Here is a 13,916-nt window from a genome sequence, read left to right as displayed (position 1 = left end):
TTAAGCATCAGTTCAGTATGTTGAAGGGAAATATTTCAAGCTTGTTCTCAGAATAAGTGTTTGACTATATGACAACAAAAATACATGACACAAAAAACTAACAATTATTGATGACACCAATCCTTTGACCTACATAACCTAATTTAGGTCTCTTAAATGCACTGTAAGATACATATTCTTTTAAACAGATTTGAGGAATTGAATCCTCTTCCTTTCCTAGAATGTATTCATCTACAATGTGTTATAAGAATGAAGATTTGTATAAATTTACATTCATAGAATGTGGGTTGCCCCATTTCTTTTTCCTAGTAATCTCTAAATCCCAAGATCTGTAATACAGTGAACTTTCAAGTGTAGTGGTACAACTTTGTAATCCCAACTACTCAGGAGACTAAAGTCGGAGAGGCACTTGGGCCTGGGCGGTCAAGGCTGCAGTTAGCCATGATTGTGCCACTGCATTCCAGCCTGGGCAACCGAGCAAGATCCTGTCTGAAAAGAAACAGAAAAACGTCTTGTTGGGCGTTTAAAAATCCTAAGAGTCCATCAATCTTTTCAGGATATACTCCGGGAATTCAAAACAGCTGCCTCTTCAAGGACCATCCAAGATTTGAAAAATTTCTAACATAGTTTTTTTTTTTTTTTTAAATCAAAATGGGCATGAAACTCCTCATGAGAATGTAAAAAGAAGAGCAACGTGCAGATTTCTATATGAGCTAAATACTATATAAAACTTCCTCTATTAATTCTTGCCTACTTCCTATGAGAAAAATCTCTTTGCAGATGAGAATCCGAGGCTCAGAAATTAACTCTCTCGTCCAACGTAAAATAGAGTGGTGAAAAGTAGCAGCAAACCTGTCTGATTCATCCTATGGCTTTTTAAAATGTGTAAAATGTAAATACCATTTTTATAAGAAGTAAGTTGGCAGTATTACTATCTTAAACTTTCTAGAGACTCTGTCCTCAAAGTCCTGTACCAGTAGAAACAACTGTTTTGGGGTCTCTTTTATAATCTGGCAAATGCAACATAGTAGAAAGGAACAGTAATTTAGAGTCAGCCTGGGTAAAGTCCTAAGTATTCAGTATCCGGGAAATTATCTACCTTTTCTGAGCTTCAATTCCCTCACTTCTAAAATGGAGAGGATTTTAAAATGGCTTCTTGGTGAGCTGGCGTGAAGATCAACGCAGGTAACGTGCAAAAGTCTGTAAGCTGAATTGTGACAAAGGCTGGTTATGATTTCATTCCTATTAATTCAAAAACCTAAGTGGGTCCAAAAAAGTGTTCAGTCAGAATTGACCCTACTTTTTATTTCCACAAATAAGCAATCTCCAAACTTAGGGGAAAAAAATATTAAACAGGTTGTCAAAAAAGTAAGATCTCAACAACTACAAAAAGGGACATAAAGATTCAAAGATTAATATGCTTTGATTTTTACTTGTGAACTTTAAAATCTCAACAATTAGATGATTAAAAAAGAGAACTATAAAGGTTAGATCAGTCCTGATCAAGACGTTATTTCATGGGCCTACTAATTACAGCAAAGTGAGAAATTGACACGAAGGTTTTTTCTAAAAAGGTGTGCAGCAAAGCATCTCAGTAAATGTTGTTCCCAGGAAGAAAGGCTAGTCTGAAAAAAACAGAAGCTTTAACTGGTTTAAAATGGAAACATGGGCAATGTGATCAGTATGTGTTTTCTTTCACTTATCTGCTGGCAAGAGATTTAAAGGCACTTATATCATCACAACCCAATTTTTTCTTATCCAAAAACATTTAGGTTATAATTTACAGGCAGGTGCTGTTTCAAACAGAACTAAGAGTAAAAACATTTTACTCTTATGGCTTTATTTAAACCTATTTTTAAAACACACCCCTTGTCTTACTCATAGCTTTCTTCACGTTCAGAACATTCAGAAGGAGCAGTTACATAACAAAACAGAGATTAATGGGAACATAGATGCAATATACAGAAAACACTTACTTTAATTCTCTGTCCCTTTAACAAAACAGAGATTAATGGGAACACAGATGCAACATACAGAAAACACTTACTTTAATTCTCTGTCCCTTCTGTCTTGCTTTGCTATTTAACTGCTTCATCTCGTGTATTGTACCTGAGATCAAGAGGCATAAAATACTATTTCAAAATTTGTGTGTCCTTTCTAATGACTGTATTTGAACTCCTAGTAGCTATAAAATTTATATCTTTTCCCCTTCAAATATAAAAACAATAGCAAATACACAATTTCGAGAAAATATCTACACTGCAGAAGAAAAAGTAACACTAACCTTTATTACCCATCAACAACAAATGGGACGGCTGAATAAAAGCTATTTTACATTTCTTTATTCACACAACTCGATTTTCCCATGTATTAATATAAGGAAAACTATTTATCAAAATCAAACAATCTGGTTTAATACAACCATAGCTAACGTGACAAAGCCTAAACAAAACACATGAAGTTTAATTCAGGAGTTATCATTTTCTGGGTGAAGTGAGTCTATATGATTTTGTAGTTTTCCCAGTCACCTAGTTTATCAGTTTTCTGTTTTGCCCTTTGTGAAATTTCTTCCGTAACTTTGCAACCTGACTCCTTATCCTAACCCAAGTCTTATTTCATTACTAACGGGTCTATGTACCACCTTTCCAGATCATCCTATTTTCTGTCACTCTTTCACCTTGGATTCATTCTTCATATCACAATAAGTTAATATTTATAAAATGTTTTGTGTATAAAATCTATTTTAATTGGCTCCCAAATAAAAGGTAACGTTTTTTTCTACAGAAATGTTACCTGCCTTATCTCATATTATTTATGCCTTCTCATACCATGTAGCTACGAAATAAGCTGATTTACTATCTACTGAATTCTGTGATGAGACCACTGTAGTTTCCAACAATCCACATTTCGAGACTTTCTTCCAGCCCTATTCAAATGCTGTAGACTGTCCTGTAACAGTCTATTAAGTCTTTCTTGACCATCCAAAGTAATCGCTCCCTCCTCTGGAATCCCATGATAACCAATAAAATTACTTTGGTAAATAGTTATTTGCTGCCTAATTATAGCCTCTCCACTGCTGTCTTAAAAGAATTAGATATGTGTGTGTGTGTGTGTGTGTGTGTGTGTGTGTGTGTGTGTGTTTAATGGGATTTCACTCTGCCACCCAGGCTAGAGTGTAGTGGTGCAATCTCAGATCACTGCAACCTCCGCCTCGCAGGCTCAAGATTCTCCTGACTCAGCTTCTTGAGTACCTGGGACTACAGTCAACACCAGCATATGTGGCTAAATTTTTTTTTTTTTTTGTAGCAGTTTTGCCATGTTGCACCGGCACCATGGTGTTAAACTCCTGGACTGAAGTGATCCGTCTGCCTCAGCTTTCCAAAGTGCTGGGATTACAGGTGTGAACCAGTAACTTTTTTTTTTTCTCACTAGTCTCAACCCCTGGGTTCAAGCAATCCTCCCACTTCAGCCTCCTGACTAGCTGGGACCACAGGTGCACATCACCAGGCCTGGCTAATTTTTTTCCTATTTTTGTAGAGAGGCGGTCTCCCTTTGTTGCTCAGGCTGGTCTCCAACTCTTGGGCTCCAGCAATCCTTCCATTGGGCCTCCCAACGTGTTGGGATTACGAGTGTGAGCCACCACACCCAGAGTAAAAAGTAACTCTTTAGGCTGATACATCTAAGCATATTTGACTGCTTAGCTCAAATCAAATATGACTGATACGTCTGCGCATATTTCCTGAACTCTAAGATATACATTTACTCACCTTTAACATTTAAGAAACTGAATGCATTTACAAATCTCAGCATCTTAAAACTGAAGGATCATGGTAAGTCCCATCTACTTAAAAGCAGGTATACTATACTGTTCTTATGCCTCTGGGCTCTGTTGGAAGAAGAAAACTACAGGTTGCCTCTGCCCACACATACATTCTTATGGCATCTGCTGTCAAATGTAAATGAACTACCCACCAGTTCTTTCTAAACCTCCAGCCAGTAAGACCCTGCTGAGGTCAGAACGATCTCTGTGTTTCTGTATAGACAGTACGTAAGAGAAACCAAGGTTCTATTAGCCTATTTCTAACTCACTACCTCCAAACTACAGAGAGGTTCTTAGCCAACCTCTTCCATATTAACGAACAAATAATGAATACCTGTTAGGAATGGAGAGAGCACTAAATAAAATTAAAGTTCCCTTTAGCTATAACTGGCAAGAATGGTCCAGCAATTGCAAGAGAAATGCCATTAATCTCTTCCAGATAATATTATAGGCTGACTTTCATTGAGTTTTTATTTATTTTGTTTCCCTTATCCCAAGTCCCCAATCTAGGGCTTTGTCTATGAACTTTTGAAGATCGGAGAAATACCTAAATCCTTATGCCCACATATTTTCATTTTCAACCTAGTTCGGTCTATAAGGCTGCTTGCTGTCCATGTGTGTTTTTCACAGCTGGTCTGTGAAATGACCACTGCTGGTGCTTTTTAAATCAACTGAATCCTCATATCCCTTTATTGCTATAGGTATCAGAAGTCATAGCATGTACTAAAACAAAAGCACGTACCTATTATTATTCCCTAATTTTAAAAACTGTGAAATCATCTTGTGCTGAGTCATATGCAACAGCTAAATCAAGTATTTTAAAGCTAAATCATCACCACACAACTGGTTTTCCCCTTTGCACTCACAAGTATAACCCCAAAACTTTAGTGAGGTAATTATTAGTACCCACCCCCTTTTAATCAAAAAGAAAAAAAGAAGGTAGATTAAGGTAAAAAGAAGTAACTTGGCAGGGCGCAGTGGCTCACACCTGTAATCCCAGCACTTTGGGAGGCTGAGGTGGTCAGATCACCTGAGGTTGGGAGTTCAAGACCATCATGACCAACATGGAGAAACCCTGTCTCTACTAAAAATAGAAAAAATTAGCAGGCATGGTGGAGAATCCTGTAGTCGCAGCTACTCGGGAGGCTGAGGCAGGAGAATTGCTTGAACCCAGGAGGCAGAGGTTGTGGTGAGCAGAGATAGCACCATTGCCCGCCACCCTGGGCAACAAGAGTAAAACTCTGTCAAAAAAAGGAAGCGAAGGAAGGAGGGAAGGAGGGAAAGAGGGAAGGAGGGAGGGAGGGAGGGAGGGAAGGAGGGAGGGGGAAGGAGGGAGGGAGGGAGGGGGGAAGGAGGGAGGGAGGGAGGGGGGAAGGAGGGAGGGAGGGAGGGAGGAGGGAGGAGGGAGGGAGGGAGGGAGGGAGGGAGGGAGGGAGGGAAGGAGGGAAGGAGGGAAGGAGGGAAGGAAGGAGGGAGGGATCTTGCCCAGAGCCACAAAATGAAAAGGTAGAAGTGGCAGAAACAGAACCCAAAACAGCTTTATTTTAATGTTCAAACTCTTAAATTCTATGCTATTCTACCTCACAATATACTATACTTCTTAGGTAAACTGCTGTATCATATCATGTCCCGTGCCCTCTTTTATCAGTTGCAGATGCACTTCTCTTTTCACCTTTCTCCTCTCTCTTCTCCCATTCCTTCAGTATAGGGCAGAAAATGTAAAGTTCTTCTTGGAGTTGGGAAGTACTAAAGTAAAAGGTTTAAAAAGCACCAACAAAAGATTCAGAATATCTTAGCTCTGTCATACCAGAGCTGTCATTTGCTAGGCACATAGCCTACTCAAACCTCTACATACAGCACAGATCTACACCTGGCCAAATCTCCAACGCTGTGTTTCAGTTTCCTCATGTATGAAATAAAGAGAAAGAACGTAAAGAGCCAATGCATCTTTCAGTTTTGAAAATTGGATGATATTGTAAAACAGAGGAAAGAAAGAGCAAATGAGAAGTGACTGTTTCATTCTGCAAGCCAGAGTACAGAGAAAAGAGAAAACCATGGTGGAGATTTAACAACTTATTTTTTTTAAAAAGCCCCCAAACTCTATTCAATATAATGTTGCTTCTCTTTAAAAAATAACTACTATAATAGATTATATATAGGCTGAAAACTGCTTATAATTAAAATGCCAATTCTTGATCACTGATGGTGCCTATGAATGTAATTCCTATCAGTGATTTCCTACTAATAAGCTCAAGTCTGTATTTTAAATTAATGAATGACCAATTCTGTATCTTAGAAAAGAATATCAATATACTCTTCCCTCTCCTGAGAGCCCTGCCACAGTTCTTAAACCTCAATGGTACTTAAATATTTTACTCTAGAGATTGGCTTAGGTTGGCTAACACAGTTAAAAAGGCAGAGAAATCAAGATGACATGGCCTCTTGAAATTTCCACAAACTCAAATAACTGCACAACATTCTAGAAACAGAATTTGTACATCAAGAAATATAACCATGAAAATGTACTTGAAATTATTATAAATAATCGTAATAGCAGCTTTCATTTACATAAACCAAATACTTTATACCTATTATTACATTTCTTCACCAAACCCCTATAAAATGTATGCAAAATTATAATTTTAGCAATCAGAAAACTAAGATACATAGAAGTGAAGTAACTTTTCCACAGTACAAGTTTCCAAATCATTTTAATAGCATTAATATCACCAACACCTACTTCAAGCTTCATCTTAAATCAACTTTGACTCTATCCTTCCTCAACCTCCCTTCCCAATTAATCTAGTAAATCTAATGACTGCTCCCCAATTTGATTACATCCAGCAAACACGTACAGAGCACCCATTATGTATAAGGTGTTGTACTAGAGAGACTGAAAACTTTTATATCCAAGTTTGGCAGGAAGAGACTATTGCTTTCCCCCTCTCGAGAGAGAAATGAACAGCTGAAGTAGAAGACAAATTGATTTTATTTATATCCTTCATATATTTAAAAGAAATAAAAGATTAAGCATGACTGAGTTGGTAAATAATTATTTATTACATTTAGAATACAGTATATTTACAAATGTATCCGTGCATTTAAATTTGTGTAACTGTTAAATATAGATCTAGTAGATGAATTTTGAGATACATAGGTTTAAAGCCAACACTTACACAGCACTCACCACATATCAGATGTTGATCTATCCAATTTCCACATATTGCCTCATTTAATCCTCAACAACCTCATGAAACAGTTATCATTATCCCCATTTCACAGATGAGTAAACTGAAGTACACTAAATTTAAATAACTTGTCCAGAATCACACAGGTATTAAGTGGCAGAGTTATGATTCATACCCAAGCAGAATGATTTCACAGTCTGTGCTCTTAAGCACAGCCTTCTGAAGAGTAAAAAAATCTGCAACTAGAATCAGTCATTAACACTGTATGAACAAGAACAACCACAATATTCTCTGGCCTGTAAGCCTGGTAGAACCAACATTTCCATGTAATAAAGAATAAAAACAAGGGAGGCAGGGAACAAACTCATTAATTAGATCTCTTGCCCACATCTAAACTACCTGAGATTTTAATTGCTCCTTTCAGTGTCCGGTGCGTCACCTTGATCACCACATTCACAAGTTTCTAAAACTGGAAGCGCTACCAGCAACACGATTCTATCTATATGTTCGCGTGTGTGTGTTCTCTCTGCACAGGCGGGCAGCAGATGAAGAGCGCAGAAACCAGGACTCTAACAAAAGCAGCGACGTCCGCAGCTCACAACACACAAATGTTCGATCCCTCTGGGTGTCTCAAAGATCCTGAGACACACATAGGCAGTGTGAAACCCACATTTCCTAAGAAAGCTGACCGTGCCTACCATTTCTTCTATAACCACTCTTTGGTACAAAGTCTATTTTTATGTCTAGCAAAACCTCTTCACCGAATGGTCTGCTGTAGGGGTTTCTGATAACTAGAAACTTAACCACCTCTACACCGCGAGGCTACTTTTCGGATGGATTTGGTAAAAGCAGAGGCAGACACACAGACTGGGGCTGTGCTAGTGTGACTTTCCCTAACTCTGAAAGAATGGGTATAAGCCTAGCAAAGATGAAAAGTTTGTGACCACTTAACTTCATGACTCAGGTGGAGCTCATTTATGCATCAAGACTACGCAGTAGCATGGTATCTTACAATTTAAATCAGGACCCTGTAAGGCAAATAGTATACATAGCAAAAATTTTCCTTGAAAAACTATTAAATAAAAAGTAAGTTCAATCAACATGATTTTGTGTAAATACTTTCATACCTTAACATATAGTTATATAATATTAATAGGGTTCATCTGCCAAATATGGTTTCATATTATTGTTAAGAACTTATTGTCTCTCCCTTATAGTTTTGCACGAGTATAGGAGGGGGATATAGAATGGCAGCTGTATAGGAGGGGGATATAGAATGGCAGCTCAGATAGTTCAATGCATGTAAGTTTAAAGCATGTATTTTGTATCTCCAATAAATTAATCATTCTGGTTTCTAACACCCCCCCTTTTTTTTTAACCTACTAAGCATTTTCAAATATTATAAAAAGTAAAATAAAAAATTTCTATTTAATGATGTTACTGAAAATCAAATTATTTTTAAATAATGCAATTTGCTGATGGAAATGTAATATTTATACAATAGAATAAAGTCTAAATAAATTTCATTTACATGATTTGTACAGCAGTATCTGTAATTTCTTTAAAGTTTAAGCTGACACATTTTTAACTAAAGTCAAAACTAGTCTTTAGCCAGCATCCATATTTATTTGTGAATTTAAGAACCTCAATGTACTTAAATAGGAATTTAAGAAATTCAGTAATACTGAAATAGAATGAAGTACTTTAGTTGATATTCTTATTAACACAATTATACCCATTTATGCTTACAATTATGAAAAAAATGATCAAGATGGTGAATGAAGTTAAAAGATGAAACCCCAAAAGCTGATAATTTTCCTATAAAGTAGTACTGAGGGAGGCTTCAAAGACAACCAAAAAGTTCTCCTTGGCAAGAAAAACTAACAGGAATAATAACTTTAAATTGGATCCAAATTTTTATTTGAAGACAACACCAAAAACCTCTTAACTATCTCACCAAACCTTTTAGAGTTAGACAATAACTAGGATAGAAGGAAAAAAACTAGTGGAAGAGTGGATTCAATGGGGACAAAAACAAAGGGTAGTACTAAATCCTCTCTCTGATCTCTCAACAGACAGGGAGAAATACATACGTGGTGCTACGGTCCTATGGAAATTAGTTTATTATATTATCAGTTTAACTGCTTACCGTACATAATATACGCTCAAAATAAATAAAGAGTAAAATACAGCAATTCACATTTGACCTATAAATAGCAAAAAAGACAAGCAAGATTTGCTTTGGATTCCATCTCTGAAGGTAACATACATTACATAAGTATTTGGATACATTAATATGCTTTTTTCTTCTAAAATCCTACACAGCACTCAAAGGCTGGCGGGGGTGGGGGGTTTGAAAAAGAGATAAATATAAGGCACTCAGGCACCATTTAATGCATTCTAAGAAATAACAGGTTATTACAAAGTAACTCAAGGCTCTGGAAACAATAATCCAATATTAATAAACAGTATTGTGAGTTTCCCAGTACATAAAACTCCTACCTTCAAAATCTAAACTGGATCCTACCTCACATATTCATTATATTACTCAAAGAATCAGAAGCTTTTAAGAGTGGAAGGTAATTTGGACACAACCGGTTTAATTAAGTAGCCTCGAGACAAAAATAATGTGTCCAAGATTAAATGGCTGGTTCACAACAGAGTTGATAGTAAAATCTAAGTGCCGACTTACTCAGTATCTGGGGCTCTTTATACTACAATGTAGCTTTCTCAACCTCTGATTCCCAAACAGGAAACACAAAAACCCACCTTTACCAGCCTTTTTAGATATCTTTTTAGATTCCATATGACTATACCAGTTCTTTCCAAAGGATTTAAAATAAATTAAACACAGGCTACAGCCAAATACAACAGTAAAACCCCGTATTTCAAAAGGTATGTTGGCCAGGCACAGTGGCTTACACCTGTAATCCCAGCACTTTAGGAGGCTGAAGCAGGTGGATCACTTGAGGTCAGGAGTTCAAGACCAGGCCAACAGGGTGAAACCCTGTCTCTACTAAAAAGAAAATAAAAAAATTAGCCGGGCATGTGGCACATGTCTGTAACCCCAGCTACTAGGGAGGCTGAGGCAGAAGAGTTTTGTTTGTTTTTTTGTTTTGTTTTGTTTTTGAGACAGAGTTTCGCTCTTGGTACCCAGGCTGGAGTGCAATGGCGCGATCTCGGCTCATCGCAATCTCCGCTTCCTGGGTTCAGGCAATTCTCCTGCCTCGGCCTCCTGAGTAGCTGGGATTACAGGCACATGCCACCGTGCCCAGCTAATTTTTTTGTAACTTTAGTAGAGACGGGCTTTCACCATGTTGATCAGGATGGTCTCGATCTCTTGACCTGGTGATCCACCCGCCTCAGCCTCCCAAAGTGCTGGGATTACAGGTGTGAGCCACCGCGCCCAGCCAGAAGAGTTGTTTCAACCCAGGAGGCAGCAGTTGCAGTGAGCCAAAATCACGCCATTACACTCCAGCACAAGCAAAGAAGCGAGACTCAGTCTCAACAACAACAATAAAAAGGTATTTTAACTCAGCATTTTTCTTTTGAGATAGAGTTTCGCTCTGTCGCCAGGCTAGAATGCAGCGGAGCGATCTCAGCTCACTTCAACCTCTGCCACCCCGGTTCACGCAATTCTCCTGCCTCGGTCTCCCGAGTAGCTGGGACTACAGGCATGCACCACCATGCCCAGCTAATTTTTCTACTTTTAATACAGATGACATTTCACCATGTTGGACAGGATGGTCTCCAACTCTTGACCTCATGATCCACCCGCCTCGGCCTCCCAAAGTGCTGGGATTACAGGCATGAAAGCATGAGCCACCATGCTTTGCCAGCATTTTTCAGTGCAAACTTGTGTAATTCATACTGAGGCTATGTGTTTCAATCTCAAATTCCGTTTTCTTCACATTAAGGCAATTTACTTCTAAGGTTAACTACCTCTAAATTTTATGCTTGTCTTTCAGAGAAATGAGAAATTTATTCATTCAAAGTATGGCCTTTTGGAAAAGTCTCTCTTTCGTTTGTTTGTTTTTTTTTCTTTTTTTGAGATGGAGCCTTAATCTGTGGCCTGGGCTTGAGTCCAGGGGCATGATTTCTGCTCACTGCAACCTCCACCTCCCAGGTTCAATCAATTTTCTTGCCTCAGCCTCCCGAATAGCTGAGACTACAGGTGCCTACCCACCTTGGCTAATTTTTCTATTTTTAGTAGAGACTGGGTTTCACCATGTTGGCTAGGCTGTTTTCAAACTTCTGACTTCAAGCGATCCAGCCGCCTCGACCTCCCCAAATGCTGGGATTCCAGGCATGAGCCACTACACCTGGCCTGGAAAAGTCTCTCTTAACCTCATCAATTTACTGGGAGTCTGGGAGCAGAGTGTTCAATTTTATTCCAATTCTTTGATCTAATTTTCCATCTCCTGATCTAATTTTATAAAGTTTTGTTAATTTTTTGTTTTTTTGCTGGAAAACACTTTAACCTTGGGATCTCAGTGTGTACAAAGTTAGCTTGTCCTATTTTCTCTTAATTGTCAACCAAGGAGTGTCATCAGTTATGTCTGTTTTAATATGCTTCGAAGAGGCAGGGCTGTTATTCCTGATGCAAAAGGCTGAAGACTGCTGGAACAAGGACGAGGGAAAAAGGCTAGAAGTTGGTACGTTGAAAGCCACTGCCATCTCACAAAGCAAATAAACAACACATAAAGAAAGCTGGCTAAATACATTTGGAGAGCACTAAGGCATTCCAAGCTCTTTAGTAAAGAGTACTGTAGATAGTTCAGGTGCACAAATAACACCAAGAAAATTTAACTGTAGGAAATCAATCTCCAAAGTTTGAGAGTTTATAAAAAGAATTAAGTCTATCATAAAATTAATGGGTATTCTACTATACTCCCATGAAAATTAATTAATCTTCACTTCTCATAAGAAACAGAGCATATATGAAAGAAATTACTTAGTCTGCCAAATTACAGTTTTATTCAAGAGTTGAGCAGCAAACTTACTCTAGATGAATCATAGGAAGGACTTGGTTGACCACTTGTTCCCCAAGATGCTGTACCTCCTCGTTCATCCATACCTAAAAAGAGAAGAGAATCAAAGATATATCTAAAAACATGCTTTTGTGGATTCTTTTCAGTACAGGACAACAAAGTACAATTCAGCAAGTGGTATTTGCATTTTTGAGGAACAGCTAAGTATCAATCCTTGCCTCAGAAACCCGTCAAATGTAAGTTACTGCAAAGTATCTTCATCGCTGCTCCATCAATCTTCATGCAATACCCTATATAAATTATAGAATTTCAGAAGGAAAATACTTCTTTGCAGACTTTAGAATGGGAAGAGTCTCTCCATCCTGCCCCATGCACTGCACTGCTACTTCTAGGAGCAAAGAAACCCCCAAACTTTCTCTGGTTTAGGTACTGCCTATATGAAAACATGAATAATTCAGTTTTCATAGTTAAGCCTTAGAAAATGAAGCAAGATAAACAACCATTCAATTTAATAAAGCTGGTTTCTTTCTGATTAGTGATCAGATATTCATAACTGAAGACAAAACTAAATACACCTGTCAACCATATCAAATCAACATGAGTCATATAAAATCAAAATGACACAACTTGCCCTAGTAATTTTGTGGGAAGCACTTCAAACTCTTCTAAAACTACACACAATTTGATTTCAAATAAGCAGTTCTACTCTTATGAGGGTGACAAAGGAAAATTCACAGTGAGAAAGAATTAGTTACCATAACCAGAAAAAACAAAATCAATTCATTGTGCATCCTTAACACATCTTCCGACCCTTGGACTCCAGCATTTTCACCTCCCAGTCAGTCTTCAGAAGAAGCTGGAAGACTTGGAGATCTCTCACTCAAGCCATTTCTACCTCTTCTGTTTTGAAGCCGCCAGTCTTGTTCATCTTTGACTGCTAGGAGGGTACGCTTCTCTAACCCCTTCTGAGTTCCATTCTGTGATGAAACCCGTCAGCACAGAAATGGGTGACTTCTCTCACTCTTTCCTGAGAAAGCCTAGATATCACAACGGTAACACTGCTAAGCTCAGAAATCACCTTTTCTTCAAAATATTCTTGGAAGTCCCACTGTAATTTCTCTGTAATTTAGGTGAGGATGTGTTATGTAATAAATTAATTGCCACAAATTCTCCACGAATTTGCAAAGATTACGAAGGCTCTTTTATAGTGACAGAATTGCCAAATTGAAAGGATGGGTAACAAAAAGCAGGGAAAGGGCGGGGCGGGGGGGGCTTCAGTTTCCAAAGTAGAATGTACTAATTACTAACTTAGTTATTAGGACCTTATTCTTTTTATGAATCTGTACTTCCTGTATCAAATGATTAACGAATATTTTAATTACTTTTAAAAAAGAGTTAATAGGAAAGATGATTATTTCAAGTGAACCAGAAGCTTTGAAAACACAGGGATTATGTGAACAGTGTTTTGTTCATTCCTGTGGAGCCTTTATTAAAATTCCAAATTTTAGAGATACAGATGAGTTTGGGGAATGTCATGTAAAAAACAATTGTTACCATCTCTCCAGTAACATTAGATACCACTGGGCTATTTTACAAGCATTTTCTTTGCAACCAACACTGTAGAATAGCAGCTAGTATTCCTCAGACTCAATCCAAGAAAAAGTCGATTATAAATCTACAAAATCCACTAATATATGGAACTGCAAATAACTGTATGAAAAGTTGTATTTTTTACTTGTATTGAACACATAATGGAAAGTTATCTTGATGAATATTGTCCTAACGAAAATAATCAAACCATAACTTAGTCTTTTTATCACTTTGTATTTTCTTATATCAAATGATTAATAAATATAAGGCTTATGTGTATTTTACTTTTTATTTCATTTGGAGGCAGGGTTCTTGTTCTGTCACCCA

The 13,916-nt window shown here is 37.7% G+C and overlaps 1 protein-coding gene across 16 annotated transcripts in view; it reads right to left on the bottom strand.

The window, feature by feature from the left end:
• The window catches only part of TCF12 (transcription factor 12), a 363,108-nt gene that overhangs the window by 213,845 nt on the left and 135,347 nt on the right, over positions 1-13,916 (bottom strand). For 11 of the 16 annotated variants that reach the window (XM_035258674.3, XM_035258675.3, XM_035258676.3 and 8 more), the window contains one exon: positions 12,012-12,085. In XM_035258674.3, coding sequence (XP_035114565.1) covers positions 12,012-12,085 — 74 coding nt within the window. Of the gene's footprint in view, positions 1-2,047; positions 2,110-12,011; positions 12,086-12,754; positions 12,972-13,916 lie in introns of those variants that run through there. The other 5 variants (XM_054239313.2, XM_078333244.1, XM_078333245.1 and 2 more) reach the window with 3 other exon arrangements.

This window comes from Callithrix jacchus, chromosome 8 (assembly GCF_049354715.1).
Source record: "Callithrix jacchus isolate 240 chromosome 8, calJac240_pri, whole genome shotgun sequence".
Lineage (NCBI taxonomy): Eukaryota > Metazoa > Chordata > Mammalia > Primates > Cebidae > Callithrix > Callithrix jacchus.
This window is presented reverse-complemented; position numbering and strand designations above follow the sequence as displayed.